Source organism: Lissotriton helveticus, chromosome 12 (genome assembly GCF_964261635.1).
Source record: "Lissotriton helveticus chromosome 12, aLisHel1.1, whole genome shotgun sequence".
In the NCBI taxonomy this organism is placed as follows: Eukaryota; Metazoa; Chordata; class Amphibia; order Caudata; family Salamandridae; genus Lissotriton; species Lissotriton helveticus.
The window spans coordinates 69,743,910-69,761,818 of NC_136073.1; the positions used below are offsets into that span (position 1 = coordinate 69,743,910).

Genomic DNA, 17,909 nt, shown 5'->3' on the forward strand with positions numbered 1-17,909 from the left:
TTTTCTTACCTGTCGGTGTAGTTTTGCAGCTTGAAGATCTTTCTGGATTCACTATGCTGTGCATTATTCCGCGGTCTTGTGGTTGGGTCCGGATTCGTAGTCTTTTCTTTGTTTTTTTTTTTTTTTTTTCTCTTTGCCCAGGTGGGCGTCGGCGTCACACCCCCTTTGGGTGTATTTCCGGTGACGTCGGCATGCTTCCTGCGGAAGCTCCCACTCTTGGGCGCCATCTTCGGGTTCTTTTTTTCCGTGTTTCTTTCGTTTCCGAAGTAATGGCAATGTTCTTCTTAGTTTGTATTTACCGCTTTGTATTTTCAAAGTCTATTCTTTAGTTAACCACCTCTTCTCTCTCCAGCCTCATCTTTCTGGCGGAGGCGGGTGGGTTCGCTAGTGAATCCAGAAAGATCTTCAAGCTGCAAAACTACACCGACAGGTAAGAAAACTATTCGTTTTGCAGCGTGAATCTTTCTGGATTCACTATGCTGTGCATAGATTTTGTAGCGGTTTCTCATCTCTGTGGCGGCTGGGTGGAAGATGAGCGTTGGGTGTTGAATATGTGCTGTAGCACCTTCTGTCCCACTTGAGCTTCCTTGTTCATTTGTATGTCCACACAGTAGTGCTTCGTGAACGTGTGCACCGAAGCCCATGTTGCCGCCAGGCATATGTCCTCTATGGGTGTGTTAGCCAGGAAGGCTATTGTAGCGCCCTTCTTCCTGGTGGAGTGGGCACGTGTCCCCTCAGCCAGTTCCTGTCCTGCCCGTTTGTGGCAGAGTTGGATTGTTTGTGCGATCCATCGTGCAATGGTCCTTTTGGTTACTGCTTTGCCCATGAAGCTGTTTGCGAAGGACACAAAAAACTGTTTCGTTTTCCTGTGCCCCTTTGTCCTTTCAATGTAGTGCATGACTGCCCTTCTGGCGTCCAGGGTGTGCAGAGCTCTCTCTGCGCTGGTTGTGGGTTTTTGGAAAAAACTCGGTATCTGTATAGACTGGTTCATGTGAAAATTGGATACCACCTTCGGCATGAAGTGTGGGTCAGTCCTCATCACAACTCTATCGTTGTGTATTTGTATGTATGGTTCTTGTAGCGTCAGCGCTTGAAGCTCGCTTACTCTGCGTAAGGACGTTATCGCAACCAGGAAGGCTGTTTTCATAGTTAGCATCTTTAGGGAGGCCTTGTGAAGTGGTTCAAAGGGCTCTTTCATGAGTTCCGTTAGGACTGTGTTCAAGTTCCATGCAGGTGGCGGCACCCGCTTGGGTGGTGCGATCCTTTTCGCTCCTTCTAGGAATCTCTTCACCACCTGTGATGTGAAGAAGCTCCTGCACGTTTCTCCCCTTGTGTAGGCTACTATCGCTGCCAAGTGAACTCTTAACGAGAATGAGCTAAGGTTCTTCTCCAGTAAGTGCGTCAGGTACCTTAGCACTGTGGAGTCCCTCTTCATCTTATTGTGGAGTCTTTCCTGTCTGCACCATATTGTGAATCTTTTCCATTTCGCAACGTAGCACTTTCGAGTGCTGGGCCTTCGTGCCTCCCGAAGTACCCTCAGGGTGCTTTCTGGTAGTCTCAAATGTGCGAACTCTATGTCCTCAGGAGCCACGCTACTAGGCTCATGCTCTCTGGCTCTGGATGCAGTACCTCTCCGTTCTGCATGGACAGTAGATCTTTCCTCCTGCTGAATCTGTGGGGTGCACACTGTGTCATCTCCATGATCTGCGAGTACCAGGTCTGCCTCGCCCACTGCGGTGCGACCAGTATCAGTGTCATGTTGCTCGCTCTGCACTTGCTCAGTACTCTGTGCATCAGTGGTATCGGGGGAAAGGCGTAGGCAAATGTCCTTGACCAATCTATCCATAGGGCATTCCCCAGTGTCCCCTCCTCGGGCTGCCTGGATGCGAAGTTTTGGCATTTTGCATTCTGGCGTGTGGCAAACAGGTCCACCGATGGTGTCCCCCACCTGTCGAACAGGTATCTTGTCTCCTGAGCATTGAGCTCCCACTCGTGGGATGCCGATGTCTGCCTGCTGAGCCAATCGGCTTGTATGTTGTCCTTCCCTGGTAGGTGTATGGCTAGCAGGTCTATCTTGAGAGGGATGGCCCATCTCCATATCTCCTGCGCCAGCGTTGAAAGCGGTGCGGACTGTGTGCCCCCCTGCTTGTTGATGTAGAACATCGCAGTGGTGTTGTCTGTTTGTATCAATACCTTGTGCTTGTACAGTCTTGTTTGAAAGGCCTTCAGTGCAAGGAAGATTGTCTTCAATTCTAAGTAATTGATGTGCTTTGTGGCATCCGTCGGTGTCCACAGTCCCCTCACCTTGAGCTCCTCCATGTGAGCGCCCCATCCCTTCAGGGATGCGTCTGTGGTGATGGTCACTGTTGGCGTTGGGGGCGTTAGAGGCTTTCCCCTTGCTATGTTCTCCATGGTCCACCATGTCATCTCCTTCTGCACTGCGTGCGTTACAACCACTAGATCCTCCCAACTGCCTGTAGCTTGTGACCATTGCTCCTGTAGCCATTCTTGAATGGGTCTCATGTGGAGTCGTACATTCGGTACCAGGTGGATGCATGATGCCATCATCCCCATGATCTTGCTCGCCGTCCTCACTGTCCGAGCTTGTCCCTTCCGGTAGAGGCGAGTTTCCTTCACCAGCGCCCTCGCCCTCTTCTCGCTGGGGAACACCTTGCCCTGTAAGGTGTTGATCTGTGCTCCCAGGAAGATCTTCACTTGTTCCGGCTCCATTGATGATTTCTTCCAATGGATGGAGAACCCCAGGTTTATGAGCGTGCTGGTCACTGTATGTGCGTGCAGCTTGCATTTCTGGTATGAGTTTGCTTTCACCAGCCAGTCGTCCAGGTAAGGGTATACATGTATTCCCTGCCTTCTTAGGTGCGCTGCGACTGCTGCGAGGCACTTTGTGAAAACTCTTGGTGCCGATTTTAGACCGAAGGCCAGTGTCGTGAACTGGTAGTGGCTTTCTCCGACGGTGAACCTGAGCATGTGCTTGTGCTTCCTGTTCATTGGGATGTGCAGGTATGCGTCTTTGAGGTCTATAGTGACCATGAAGTCCCCGGTCTGCAACTGTGGGAGCACCTCTTGCAGGGAGGTCATTTTGAATTTTTGCGTTCTTATGAATTTGTTCACGAACCGTAAATCGAGAATGGGCCTCATTGTCTCGTCTACTTTTGGTACCAGGAAGTATGTTGAGTATACTCCTGTGTTTCTTTCCTTGAAGGGTACCCTTTCTATGGCCTGCTTCTGCAGGAGTTCTTTTGCTTCTTCCTGAAGGCACTGCAGCTGCTTGCTTGCTAGCGGCTTTCTTCTTGGTTTTCTGCTTGTTGGCCTCGCCTCCAACTCTATGCAGTATCCGAATTGGATAATGTTGAGGATCCATTTGTCTGATGTGATTCCTCTCCACTCCTGGAGGTGGAATCTTAATCTTCCTCCCACTGGTGTCCTGTGGTCGTAGGTGTCTAGTTTGTCTTGACCCATCTGTACGTGCTGCCCCCTGGGATCTTTTTTGTGGGTGGGCACACGGATTTTTTTTTGAAGTCACTTGGAGGTGGGCTGCTGGCCCCCTCTTCTATTTTGTCCCCGTCCATTTCTCCCTCGAAAGGACTGGCCTCTTTGTTGGTACTGCCAGGGCTGTTTCTGATGGCCCTGCTGACCCTGCGAGTCTGCCTGGTGCGTTTGCTGGAAAGCCTGGTGTGATGTACCTGGCTGGTTTCCGCCTCTTCCGCCGGGCCTCCGTGACGGGGTGCCCCTCTTGTTCCCTCTGAACTGCAATGCTCCCATGGATCTTGCTGTTTCGTTATCCTTCTTAAGTTGGCTGAGTTGCTCATCAACTGTTTGTCCGAAAAGCGTACTGCCGTTGAATGGTGTGTTCAGGATGCTGTGTTGCACCTCCGGTTTGAAACCGGATATCCTGAGCCAGGCGTGTCTCCTTTCCGTGACGCCCATCATCATGAGCCTGCTGGCGGTGTCTGCCCCATCCAGGGCCGTCTTAAGGCAAGAATTTGCAGCATTCTTCCCCTCTTCAATTAGCTTTTCGGCTTTCTGCTTGGCATCCTGGGGCAAGTCCTTCACCAACTGCCCCAGTCCCTCCATGATTTGGTACATGTGTCTGTTTACCAGGGCGTTGGAATTAGCCATGCGCCAGTGGGTCGCGGCATTCCGTTCGATCCTTCTGCCCACCAGATCCATCCTTTTGCTCTCTTTATCCGGTGGCGGGCCCGAGGTAGTGGGTACGTTAGCCCTCCTCCTTGCTGTGGCCGTGATAATGGAGTCTGCGGAGACCGTGCCCTGAATGTAGGCCGGGTCCTTTGCGGCATGCTTGTACTTCTTCTCAGTTCTGGGAGTTACTGCCTTGCATGTTGCGGGCTCCCTGAAAGCTTCCTTCCCCTGAGCCAAGACGCTCTCGAGCATCGGGAGGAACTGGCTCCTCGTTTGTGTTGGGAGCAATGTTTCCAGAAGGAAGTCTGCTTTCTGCTTCTCTTCGTCGAGCTTGAGCTTGAAAGCTGCTGCGGCAGATTGTATCACCGCGTTGTAGGCCCCGATGTCGTCCGGCGGCGAGGGCCTCGAGGGGTAGGTGTCGACCACCTCCTCCGGGCTGTCGGTGTCGACATCGATGTAATCTACCTCCTGAAGGTCATAGGGCGCCGACTCTGTGTCTGTCCTGCCCTCATCTTCCTCCCCATAGCTGTAGCTCTCGTGGGGATTCTCGTACTCCTCCTGGTCGTCGAACACCTCGACGTCCTGGTCTTGCTCGGTGACTTCGGCGACCTCTTCTTCTTCCTCCTCGACCGCCTCCAGCACTGGTGGCTTGGTCTTGTGAGGGATCGTGAAGGCCTTCATCCTTGCGTCGAAATCTTTTTTCCGCTGCATGAAGTTCTCCATTTCTGCCTCGAGGCGCCTTCTTTTCTTTTCCATCTCGGCCGCGTGTTCCGCGTCGGATGGTTCCGCCGCTCTCTTCGACGGATGGCTCGTCGCCGTGCCTCTCGGAGTCGAAGTTTTCGACGTCGAACCGGATATCGGGTCTCTGGTCGTCGTCGACAGTTTCGGGTCTTTCTCCCTCGTCGATCGATCCTTTTCGGGGACGATTTTCGACGTCTTCTGCTGATCAGCAGCTCTCGGCGCCGGGGACTCCTTCTCTGAGGATCCGCTGGGCCTGGGAGTAGTCGCGGACGCCGCCTTTTTTGGCGTCGGCGCTTTCGGGGTCTTGCCCTCGATTTTTCGAGACTCAGAGTCTCTCGGGTTCTTGGGGGCCGAAGAGTCTCCTACCTTGTCAGAAGTCTTCGTGTAATCGGTCTCTACGACCGTGTAGCTGTCGTCTTCGGCGGCAGCGTTGTCTTCTTCCTCGGAGGACATCCCCAGCTCGTAGAGCGACGGGGTCGGGGCCTTCCCCTGCAGGGCGGCGTGTGCTACCCTCTGCCTCTCTCTCACACGAAGGGTCTTCGGGGTGAAGGCGGAACAGGCGTTGCAGTCTCCGCTTTCGTGGTCCACCGGTAGGCAAAGGTTGCATACCGGGTGCTGGTCCTTCTGCGCGTACTTGTGGTGGCAGTTACGGCAGAACTTGAACGGCGTGTTGTCCATCCTCGAGCGTCCAGGGCCTCTCTGGTCGCGTGTTCGTCGACGGTCGTCGAAGATCTGGATGGAAAACGCCTTATCTTTGCTTGTCTTTCGTCGGTGAAGTCCCCTGGAGTCTTCAGATGACTTCTCCTCGTCTTTTCTGTATTTTCTTTCTTCTTTCTCCAAAAATGTCTGGAGCCCAAACGGGAACGATCCAGACCCGACCGCGGAAAAAAAGAATCTGAAGATGGCGCCCAAGAGTGGGAGCTTCCGCAGGAAGCATGCCGACGTCACCGGAAATACACCCAAAGGGGGTGTGACGCCGACGCCCACCTGGGCAAAGAGAAAAAAAAAAAAAAAAAACAAAGAAAAGACTACGAATCCGGACCCAACCACAAGACCGCGGAATAATGCACAGCATAGTGAATCCAGAAAGATTCACGCTGCAAAACAATCAGATACCAAAGGTAGAAACATTTAAACTAAGGTGGAATCTATGACTGTGCACGTTTGTTTTAGGCCTATGTCATTCGTCGCACACCTAGCAAAAACTACAGAACAGTTCATTTGCAGGAGAGCGCAGCACTTGTTGGATATCCACATGATGTGCTAACACCTCAATTAGATCCGGAGCTTGAACTTTTTTTTATTTTAACCTCAAGTACCTAAAAATATTACAGAAAATTAAAACATCTGAAAAAATGTATTCTTTCTTCTAAAACTTCCATAACCCCCTCCTTGATGAAAAAAAAAATCACTGTTTAATACTACATTTTTACTCTCCTACGAATGGATATGAATCCAGGGGAAAAAAACATCAGAAGCTTTTGCCTAAGTGTGGTTCATTGTGGAAAATTAGACAGTCGTAAATGAGTCATTAGTGGTATCCTTTGTCAGCGCTGCAAATAAATACCAAGAATGTCAAAGCCAATCACTAGTTTTCATTTTAATTCCCACCTATGTGTATGTGCTGCAGGGCTTGGGATCTCGCAATGGACCCCTTTAAACTATGGATATTAGCAGCCCCAGGTTATTACTGGGAGGTTTACCCATTTGGGCAACCTCTACGTCCTGATGTATATTTTATTGTATATTTAGACTTAAGATGACTAACATTCCTGTACATCTACTTTTGGGCTCTGGCAAGTTGTTCAGAGTTCCTAGGTTTATTCTAGTAAGATAAGCCTACCTGACCAATGTTTAGTAATATCTCTTGAGCCTTTAGAATGTTCTGCTGAGCCCAAGAATTGAAGCAATAGGCAGAAATAAAGTCTGGGAATTCACGTTGGAAGAATAGAGTAAGGAAGCGGAGTCAGAATACAAGACAGTTTTATTTTTATCAAAAGCCTTTTTTCTCTTTATTCATTATTAATATTTTTAATATCACACAAATTCACAAAAAAGGTAAACTCCACTGGCTCAGATTTAGTTATGGTGAGGGTTAAAACAGTGCAGTTAAAAAAGAAAGAATGGGCAGTGGGAAGGGTTGAAGCCTGTTTATGGTTGTACTGAATAAAATACCAGAAACGAAAAGTCAAAATCATTGCAAAACAGACTAAATTGTCTCCAGGCCAAAAATTAAAGTTACCCAGAAACTTGTCTTTACCTTGATCTGATCGTTCTACACGCCCCACAAAACATAGGTTTATTTCTTTACACATTCTCTCATTTTATGTGTACAAAATAAAATTCACCCACCCCTGCCCCCTCGTTATACAGTACAGATATCTACCCCCCTTTCCGGTTGCCTTCCCCAGTATGAACCAGTGTGATAGGGAAAGCATCAACATAGGTGAAAAGTGTACAAGGGGAGGCCATGTCTCATTGGATAGGGGGAGGAATGGGGAGAACCAAGGCTTTAATATATACACAATAGCACCATTGAAAGAAGAAAAGTTACCCATACAAATGTGTTTTTCTTGCCTTTTTAAAAGTTCACACAGTATCGCAGATTCAACAATTGTTTCATTCTAAAATAAACACTCCCTTAGAGGAGAACACAAAAAAAATTATTAAAAATCAGCAACCATAGAGGGGAATTCAAGATACTCGTCAATAAATAGAGAAGGGGAAAAAACATACCAAAAAGTTGGGACCCTTTTATAAATAAAGAAATTGTACAAAACCGCAAGGAGGTAATAATGCACAGATGCCAAAGTGGGGGAACAGGGTGCTACTCTCCATTTCTCCCTTCAAACGTGAAGATAGAAGGGGGAAATATTTAGGAATCCAACAGACCTGAAGTGTTAGCATTCCCTCTTTCCGCCAACTGCTCCTCTGAGCAGAAGATGGAGGTGAGCATGTGGGTGCCAAAAAACACGGAGAAAGGTAAAAAATATATATAATATATATATCTATCTACATATACATACATATATATCCATTCATATCCATAGATATTTATAGATATATAGTTTTATATTAACACGACAGGGAGCCACCATATGCTTTTGATATAAACAGATGTAACAATTGTCAACAAAAGGAAAGGGGGCGGGGGGAGAGACATTTTTTTTTAATTCCAGCTTAAAAAAACCCGTATTTCTTTTGCATTCTAACATTTTCTTAAATTGAAAGCAAACAATTAATGCTTAACTTGTCCCACCTTCTATTCACCTTATATACTCATTTGTTTCATTCTGATCTTATTAACTTATAAATTTATCTCAAGGCTGATATGGTATTGTGCCATCAACGGACATGAGTAATGCAATCTTAATTTAGTCATCCCTTTTGTCCCTCTCCACATTTTCCCGTCCCATTGAACACAAACCTACATTGGAAAATTGTGATGTTAAAATACAGTGTGGAATAAATATTCACAAAGAGGCCCCCAGTTTATTGGCCACCTGCCTCAGTGACAGGAAGCACAGTAAGACAGCGTTTCGTTTGCCACCCACTGACACAATAGAAAGTTGTTGCACGCCGCCGCATGTCTGCAGCGTCCGTGCGCACCATGATTTGCCACTGGCTTGCGTAGGGGTGGCAGTCAAATAGGGCTCCACGACAGGGTTTGTGTAAACAAAGTCTATGACACGCTGACCATTTCCAGGGGCTTTGCTGGTTCCTCAGAGAATTGAGGTGCAGAGTACACAGTTTGTTAGGTAGGATCCAAATGTAGGTTGACCACCAGTATGAATCCCGCCTCAGATGAAAGTGACTGAAGCCACCACATCCTCGTTTTCAGCACCTCTGATCCTGAAGAAGAAAAGCAGAGACAGCTCGACTGGTTATGGCTTTAGGAATCACCAAGAACTTGTGGATCCAGTCTAAAGAGAAATAAAGAGCACAAGTTAATGATTAAATTGTAGTAATAACTTGTAGCACACTTTTGTTGTTTGTAAAAGTCATAGATAACAAATATTACTATATGTTGCTCTTATGCTGTTCGCATCGCATAAGCTTGTGACCAGCACATCATTTCAGATATCAGTAGAACGTATTTCACTCACTAAGCCACTTTGCAAATATTGTTTTGGGTAGCTTGGAAAAGCAATGCGTCATACATCAGCAGTACTATTACCTGCTATTCTATTAGTAAACCCTAACCTTGATATGCATCACAACCTTTTATGGAGGGTACTCGAAGCCCACAAATCTCTGGCTCTGCACCTACACCCAGATCTACAAATTTGAGATCACAATATCGATCATCTTTAGTGTATCCTGCCGGCGGAATTGAATACATGTATGTTTAAATTGCATTTATATAGCACTTACTACTCCTCACGAGTCTTTGAAATGTGTATTACATACGTATTTATTGTTACTGGTCATTTGGCTAGCACCCAATATGCCACTGTTGGTTCTCCTTGAGAAATGTAACTCAGCCACCAGGGACATGCGAGGCAAACCAGCCTTCATGAAGGTCTTCGCTGCAAATATCACCTATCCATTTCCTGAACCCTCTAAATTTGGCACATTAGCCATAGACTAAAATGTTCTGGTCTTCGGTAGGCAACCGTGTACTTCCTTTACAGCAGTATGTAAGCACACGTTCTCTCAGAGGGTCTTACCAAGCTGAGGGTGTCATAGCTCTGCATTAGCTCCTCCATTTTGTACTGTTCTAGCACCACAACATTATGAAGGCTGGAGCTGCGGGCACGGGCGCAGGCCTCGCAGTGCACCAAATAAGAGTTCTTGTTCCCGTTCTCACTTGTCACGAAGAGGATGTTGAAGACCTCCAGCTGCAGTGGAGAAGTGAAGCACAAAATATGAGCCCAAGGAAGAAGAAAAACAAATGGATGAAAAGAGAGGGGGGGAAATTGTTAATGGCTGAATTCTCTTGTCACAATTCCAGCTGCTCTTCACATTGCCCTTCCTATGATTCTTTCAGAATACTAAAAGGTCGAGTCATAGTTTGGAATTCCGCTGAAGCAGACCACGTGCTTCATCTTTCTGAGAATGAGGCAAACGGAATCATAAGCGTAATAGTGATTCCTAATCAGAGTACTGTGTGTGTTTTAAACATTCAACACCATTCCAGATACCCCAGACATTTCAGGGGACAGGACGAGCAGTTCTGTAAAAACAGATTGTTTCTATACCATCATTCACAGTCATGTTTTCCCTAGTTCTTTCAGTCAAAGGAAGCATGTAATTTAATTTAGAGCGTGAAATGAGATTCAAGTTTGGTGGAAGTGTTGATTGGGTAGGTGTGTAGGAAGACTTCTAGAAAGGAATGAAGGGGATTAATTTTTGTAGATAATAGATGCTTAAAAACAAGATGAAAACAGTTACCTGCAACAATATGTTTGCAGCATGAGACTAATTCACATGCTTTACACTATTCCAGCATCTAGTGGTTGGGTCCTAAGTGTTGGAAACTATTAAAGCTTTTTGAGCTGCCACTGACTATAAACACCCTAGGATATCAACTGTTCGCTAACAATGTCACAAAAGTGGCCTCCGTTTTAGATTTGTTCCCTCTTGTACTCCCTTCCTTCACTTGTGGTATGAGAGGGTGGCATGTGATAAAGTGTATGAAATTGTCCCTCCGTTATTGTCAAGGTAGAACTTTGCGGTTTTATCTGCTAGTCTTTAAATTGTTCTACCTTGAATTTTGACTTGGGCAAGCATTTAGTAATAGAAATATATTCTTTCATTCCAGGTGGTTTATGGGTTTGAAAGCATTCTGTTCTGACCACTGAACCACGATATACTGACAGAAGGTATATTCCCCATCCCACTTGTGATGCATCTATTGTAATGATGGCTTCTCAGCTGGATGTTTTGAGTAATTTGCCCTTCAACATGTTCACATTGTACCACACTGTTATTCGTCTGTTTTGCTTGTTATAACCACTAGCTCATCCCAGCTCCCATTTGTTCGAGTCCTATGACCCTTCATTCATTCTTGAATTGGTCTCATGTGAATTCTTGCTTTCAGTTTAGGGAAGTTTGTTTCTGCAGTGCAAACAAATTCCTCTGAATGGCAATTCTGTATTCTGTATTTATTCCTGAACAAAAGGTTTCCTTCCCTCCCTAGCCAGTCATCCATGATTGGGTACACATCAAATCACCACACCCCTCCTGCAAATAGATGTGCTCCCACCTCCGTCAATATTTTAGTAACTACTCTTGGAGCAGAGTTGCAGAACCGTGACTTGTTAATGAGAACAAAATGGTTATTTTAACAGCAAGGTTAGTTTTACAGCTTGAAGAGTTTTCTATATCCACATGATCTGCATTATTCCGCCATCTAGTGGTTGGGTCCACAATTGTGTCGTTTTCCTTTTTAGGTCAAGCCTAGAGCCAGCGCGCATGCGCTGCGAGACTTATTGTAGAGGAGTAGGGAATAGAAGCTCCGCTCATATTTGCCATTGGCTTGTGTCATTGTACCTCTTAAATGCTGGCTTCTTATTTGGCTTGTTAGTCCCTCCTTAGAACCGCCTCCTCTTCATTTGTCACCTCCCCTAGCGACTTGCCCCTTTACTTCAGTTGTTACGCTGTACTTGTTATTTAGACTGTGAACACTAATTTCTTTAACTGCAGGCACAACATGCTTTGGTGCCTTCTTTACTCCCCTCCTCCCTCCAGGTTGTCTTGCCTTCTTTTCCCCTCCCTCCCGTTATCCGTGCCTTTTACTACATCCCTCCCTCCCGTTGTCTGTGCCTTCTCAGTCCTGCCCGCCCTCCCTTCCGTTTTCCAGACCTTCTCTCCCTCCCGCTACGCGTAGCGCACTTCGCTTAGTGCTACTTCGCGAACTAAGAAAATAAAATTATATATATATATATATATATATATATATATATATATATATATATATATATATATATATATATATATATATATATAAAATCCCCTGCCTAGGGTCACTGTTTCTTCTTTTTTCGGAGGAGAATTACTGTCATAAATCAATGCGGCTGCCAGAGCGCATTACAGTGAACCCCTGCAGCACAAGAGGTCTGGACGTTCTGGTTTGCTCATCCGAGCTCCTTTACTTCGATTGTGGTAACAATCTCGCCCAGTACCCACCACAATGCCTGGAAGACACAGCGGTATGGTTGTATTTTACTTCCTCTTGGGTGTCAGGGATTTCCTTGCCGACCCCCGTGATTGACACCAGGCGGAAGGGTTGTTGCGGTTGAATGCAGGGGACCAGAGGAGACATTGGATTATCGTTTTGTCCCACCCTCCTTCTTTCTTCAAGTCTGTGCCTGCCTTTGATATCTACTCCGGATTTGTTCCCCCGCACAGCATCTCCTTCTCTGAGTGCACCATACAGAGGCATTCTGGGTTGTGTAGTTCTTGTTCATTGGGACTACAAGGGAGAGCACGACACCTTCAGGGGGCGGAGCAAAATGGACTACTCCAACATCGAGGCAGGTTTGCCCACGCCACAGCACAGTAAGCAGCATTAGAGGAGCGCTGACGAAGGCACACATGCCGAAATGCATTCGCACGGGACTCTGCTGTTAATAAAGTGCTTTCTTGAATACCCTGCCTAGGGTCACTGTTTCTTCTTTTTTCGGAGGAGAATTACTGATATATTGAATATGCTACTTACCAGTATGCATCTGTTCTTGGCATGTAGGGCTGCTAACATTCATATCTTATGCATAGATCACCGCCTAGTGTTGGGTCCGGACGATTGCACATTGTTGTCCTGGAAGAGTCTTCGAAGTATCACAAGATAGGTGGCTCCTCCCCTGGACTACAGTGCGCATGGGCATCGACTCCATCCCCAGATTGTTTTTAGCCATTATATATGGTGATTGCTACCCCTGTTGAGGTGTTGAAGCGCTTTTATCAGCAAGTATCACGCTACTCTGGTGGTAGTTGTAAATAACCAAACTATGATCTCTAGGTTGAGTTCTCTGGGATTTGAATGTCTGATTTATCCATGGCTCTGAGTGAGGAGACATGGTGTGAATTGTAGATTTTGATGTGTAACCACTGAGCGTTCTAACAGGGTGGTGTACCAAGTTTGACGAGCCCATGTAGGGGCTACTAAGATCAGTGTGAGGGACGTTTGTCTGAGCTTTTGAACCAGTAATAGAATTAGTGGGAGAGGCGGAAAAGCGTAAGCAAATATCCCTGACCAATTCATACACACAGCATTGCCCTTGGATGCTGGGTGTGGAAACCTGGATGCGAAGCTTGGGCATTTTGTGTTGCGTACTGTGGCAAACATCTGTGGAAAACCCCATTTTTGGAAGTGGGGAAAAAGAACTTGGGGGTAAAGTTCCTACTTGCGTACTTGCTGCCTGTGTTTCCTGAGCAGGTCTGCAATCTGATAAGTCTACTCCTGGAAGGTGTTCTGCTAGGAGATCGATTTTGTGGTGAATCTCCCAATTCCAAATGCTTTGTGCAAGGCGCGACAGTTGAAGAGCGAGTCCCTCCCAGTTTCTGTAGGTTGTGCATTGCTGTCATGTTGTCTGTGTGAACTAAGACCGTCTTGCCACCAAGTTGGGTGAGAAAAGCTTTGAGTGCTAGGAACACTGCTAGAAGTTCTAGGTAGTTGATGTGGAGACGTTTGTGATTGTCCGACCACAGTCCCTGTACTGTGTAATGTTAAAGATGGGCACTCCAACCTGTTAACGATGTGTCTGTTGTCCGTATACTCTGTGGAATCGGGTCTATGAGAGGCCGCCCTTTTGAGGGTTCCACCACTGCAGAGAGCGATGGGTGCGGCTGTCTACCAACACTAGATCGTGTGATTAATTCCACTGACGGGCTAGACAGTCTTGAAGAAGACGCATGGGAAGCCTTGCATGAGGTATGATTGCAATGCAGGATGCCTTCAATCCCAGCAGTTGCACGAAGACTCCGGCTAGTAATGATTGGTTGGGCTGGAATTGTAATAGTGTGGCCTGAATATTGTGAATTCTGGCTATATTGGGAGTGGCTAAAGCTTTGAGAGTGTTGAGGGAAGCTCCCAGATAAGATTGCACGTGTGCCGGACACAGGTGCACTGTTCTCTGAGTGTGTAGAACACAGTTCTGTTAAGTGCCCACTTTGACAAGCCAGTCATCCATGTAAGGGAAGACATGTACACCTTGTCTTATACGATGAGCAGCTACTACTGCGAGAAATTTGGTGACCACTCTGGCGGCTGTGGTGATGGCAAATGGAAATACGATGAACTGGTAATGTTTGCCTGCTATCTCAAACCTGAGGTATTTGCGATGAGCAGGGATGAATTGGAATATGAAAGTAGGCGTCTTTTAGATCTAGAGTAGACAAAGTCGCCCTGCTGTAAGACAGGAAGTACTTGTTGAAGAGTTACCATGTAAAAGTGCTCAGACAATATGTATTTGTTTAACTCTCTGAGATCTAACATAGGTCTCAAGGAGCCGTCCTTTTTGGGAATTAGAAAGTAAAGGTAATAAACCCCTGACCCTTGGTACTGAAGTGGGACTGGTTCTATTGCCCCTTTGAGTAATAAAGATTGCAATTCTTGTTGAAGCAAGTGCTGATGGTCTGGTGATATTTTATGAGATCGAGGAGTAATGTTTGGAGGATTGTTGATAAGCTCTGGGCAATAACCATGTTGGATAATTACAAGCACCCATTTGTCTGTTATTGGAAAAGACTTGAAGTCTTCCTCTAACAGGTGCGGGGTAGTCGCAGGGAAGTCACTGTCTGCTTGAGGAAGGGGAAGTGCGTGGTGTGTTGTTTCTACCTCTACCCCTGGGACTATTTCCCCTATAACCTCCTCTGTAAAAGAGGATTGTGAATTGCCTTTGTAGGAGAAAGTGTTCTGGTCAGTGCCTGTGGACTTGGATTCTCCCCTATAAAAAGAGCGCCAAAAGAAACATCTATAGGAGGGAAATAGAAGCGCTCCCATAGATTTTGCTCAATCGGTCTCCTTTTTCATTTTTTCACGCGCTAGATCGACTTCAGGGCCAAAAATATGTTTATCAAAGGGTATAGCCAGGATAGATTGTTGGACTTCAGGTTTGAACCCTGATATCCGCAACCATGCGTGTCGTCGTAGTAAGATGCTAGTATTTACTTCTCTAGCTGTGGTGTCTGCTGCATCTAGAGCGCATCTGATAAGAGGCATTAGAAATTAGTTTGCCTTCCTGGACTAAATCCTGAGCCTCTGCCCTATGCTCCTTTGGGAGAACTGAAGTAATTGTTCGATATCATCCCAGTGGGCTCAATCGTATCTTGCTAGTAAGCACTGCGTATTAGCGATACGCCATTGGTTAGCTGCTTGCGTAGCCACCCGTTTACCCGAAACATCAATAAGCTTCGATTCTTTATCTGGGAGAGGGGCATCCCCAGATGCTTGAGAGTTAGCCCTCTTTCTAGCATTTGATACCACTAAAGAATCAAGTGGTAAATGACCCCTAATAAGAATAGGATCTGTGGGGGGAACATTTATTTTTTTATCTACTCTAGGTGTAAGGATTCTGGCACGGACAGGATCTTTAAAAATATTGTGTGTGTGCCATAACATACCCTTGAGCATAGGCAGTGTCTGACTGGACTTATGGGATCCTAGAGTGTCATAGAGAAAATCTTCCTCTAAAAACTTTATGTAGTACCACCCCGTGGTATTCTGCTGCTCAAGCAATAAGCTGTTGGTAAATCAATCAATCAAAGCATTTATATAGCGCACTACTCACCCGGAGGGTCTCAAAGCGCTGGGGGGAGGGGGTCCGCCACTGCTCGAACAGCCAGGTCTTGAGCTGCTTCCTAAAGGCGAGGTGGTCTTGGGTCAGGCGGAGGTGGGTCGGAAGGGAGTTCCAAGTCTTGGCGGCCAGGTAGGAGAAGGACCTTCCTCCTGTGGTGGCTCTTCGGATGCGGGGGACGGCGGCGAGGGCGTGGCTGGTCGATCGAAGCTGGCGTTTGGGAGCGTAGAAGTTGAGGCGGCTGTTGAGGTATCCTGGGCCTTGGTTGTGTAGGGCTTTGTGTGCGTGGGTGAGGAGCCGGAAGGTGATTCTCTTGTTGACCGGGAGCCAGTGCAGGTCTCTCAGGTGTCCGGAGATGTGGCTGCGGCGGGGGATGTCCAGGATGAGTCGTGCTGAGGTGTTCTGGATCCGCTGGAGTCTCTTCTGGAGTTTGGCGGTGGTTCCGGTGTAGAGGGAGTTGCCGTAGTCCAGACGGCTGGTGACGAGGGCCTGGGTGACCGTCTTCCTGGTCTCGGTGGGGATCCATCGGAAGATCTTACGTAGCATGCGCAGGATGTTGAAGCACGACGAGGAGACGGCGTTGACTTGTCTGGTCATGGAGAGGGAGGAGTCCAGGATGAAGCCCAGGTTGCGTGCGTGGTCTGTGGGTTTGAGTACGCAGCCCAGGGCGGGGGGCCACCAGGAGTCGTCCCAGGCGGAGGTTGAAGATCCCAGGATGAGGACTTCCGTCTTGTCCGAGTTTAGTTTCAGGCGACTGTTCATCATCCACTTGGCAACGTCCGTCATCCCTTCGTGTAGGTTGGCTCTGGCGGTGGCGGGGTCGTTGGTGAGGGAGAGGATCAGCTGGGTGTCGTCGGCGTAGGAGATGATGTTGAGGTTGTGCTGGCGTGCGATGGCTGCGAGGGGGCTCATGTAGACGTTGAAGAGTGTTGGGCTGAGCGAGGAGCCTTGAGGAACGCCGCAGATGACTTCGGTGGCCTCCGATCTGAACGGGGGGAGGCGGACTCTCTGTAAAGACTCTCGGTAAAGACCGATTGTCATCAGGTGGAGATGGCCTGGCAGGATAAAGATCTTGGTCTGTTTCCTGTTGAGGATCAGTTGTGTAGTCCGTCTAAGGATCTGGTAATTGTGCATAGTCCGTGTCACCTGTGTGAAATTGAGGTAGAGGAGACTGACTCGGTGTAATCTGTAATGGATCAAGCGGTGGTGAAGAGGAAGGAGGAGATGGAAGTGTATGGAAAGGACTAGTGCCTGCACTTTTTTTCTTGAGAGGAATTTTGCATCGGCTATCATCCTCAGAAAGCTTGTGCTTAGATGGAGTTTTAGCATGGCTATGCCCTGTGTGTCATTGTGAATGTACAGCGTTTTCAGTTTTGGATCCAGTTTAGGAGTTATAGTGTCTATGTTTGGATCCAGTTGTGTTGTAGGCAAGTCTTTGCTTTTCGGCAAAAAAGCTTTTGGAGTCGAGCCGGAATGTCCTTTAGGTGCCGAGGGTTTTGACTCTGAAGGATATTTCTTAATTTTCGGTGTCGAAGGTTTCGGTTCGGAACTCATCTTTGATTTCGAGTTGGAAGATTTCGGTTTGGAAGTGGGCTTTAGCCGACTGTCTGGAGCCGAAAGGCTTTTCAGAGAGTTTCGGTGCCATGCCATGAGACGGAGCGTTAGAAACCTCTTCTCGTGCAGACCTTGGCCTTGAGGTAACAATGAAGTTGATGCCCATGCGCACCATCACCGAAAGGAGGAGTCACCTACCTCGTGACTGGAAAGATTTCTTCGAACAAAAACAACTTGCAAACATCCGGATCCAACACTAGATGGTAAGAGTATGCAAAGCATGTGATCTACAGCTCACCTGCCTGGAACTATGCAATTATGTGTTTTGCAACTGAAATATTATTGGATTAATTTACAAAGTGGAATTGTTCTTCCATATTCATTTTCTGTCTACTATGTTGTTAGAAGGTGGTTCTGACACTATGGGCCGCCCGGATTTTTCGCTTTTTGAGCACCTAATTGTTGAGCTTTTACTGTGGGGGGCCTCATAATCTGGGACTCACCCACAGTGAACTCCTAATGAAGCAGACTGCATTGAGATTTTACTGGTGTCCCCCTGGCTTGACCAGGCCGCTGCGCAGCAGCTGGAGTAAGAGACACCGGGCTGGTTACATGCAGACACAGGTGTACATGCGTGTGCACACGTGTAGGAGCTGCGCAGGGGAGATTCCTAGTGTGCGCAGTCCAGGAGCAGCTACAGAGAATGGCGTGGCC

General features: G+C 47.2%; 1 protein-coding gene across 9 annotated transcripts in view; it reads right to left on the reverse strand.

Annotated features, from left to right (window-relative positions):
• Nucleotides 1-6,868: 6,868 nt before the first annotated feature.
• KDM6B (lysine demethylase 6B) overlaps nucleotides 6,869-17,909 on the reverse strand; it is a 960,064-nt gene continuing 949,023 nt past the window's right edge. For all 9 annotated transcript variants that reach the window (XM_078670455.1, XM_078670453.1, XM_078670454.1 and 6 more), the window contains 2 exons: nucleotides 9,573-9,743; nucleotides 6,869-8,825 (listed from right to left, as the gene is read on the reverse strand). In XM_078670455.1, coding sequence (XP_078526581.1) covers nucleotides 8,802-8,825; nucleotides 9,573-9,743 — 195 coding nt within the window. In that variant the 3' untranslated portion in view covers nucleotides 6,869-8,801. The remainder of the gene's footprint in view (nucleotides 8,826-9,572; nucleotides 9,744-17,909) is intronic.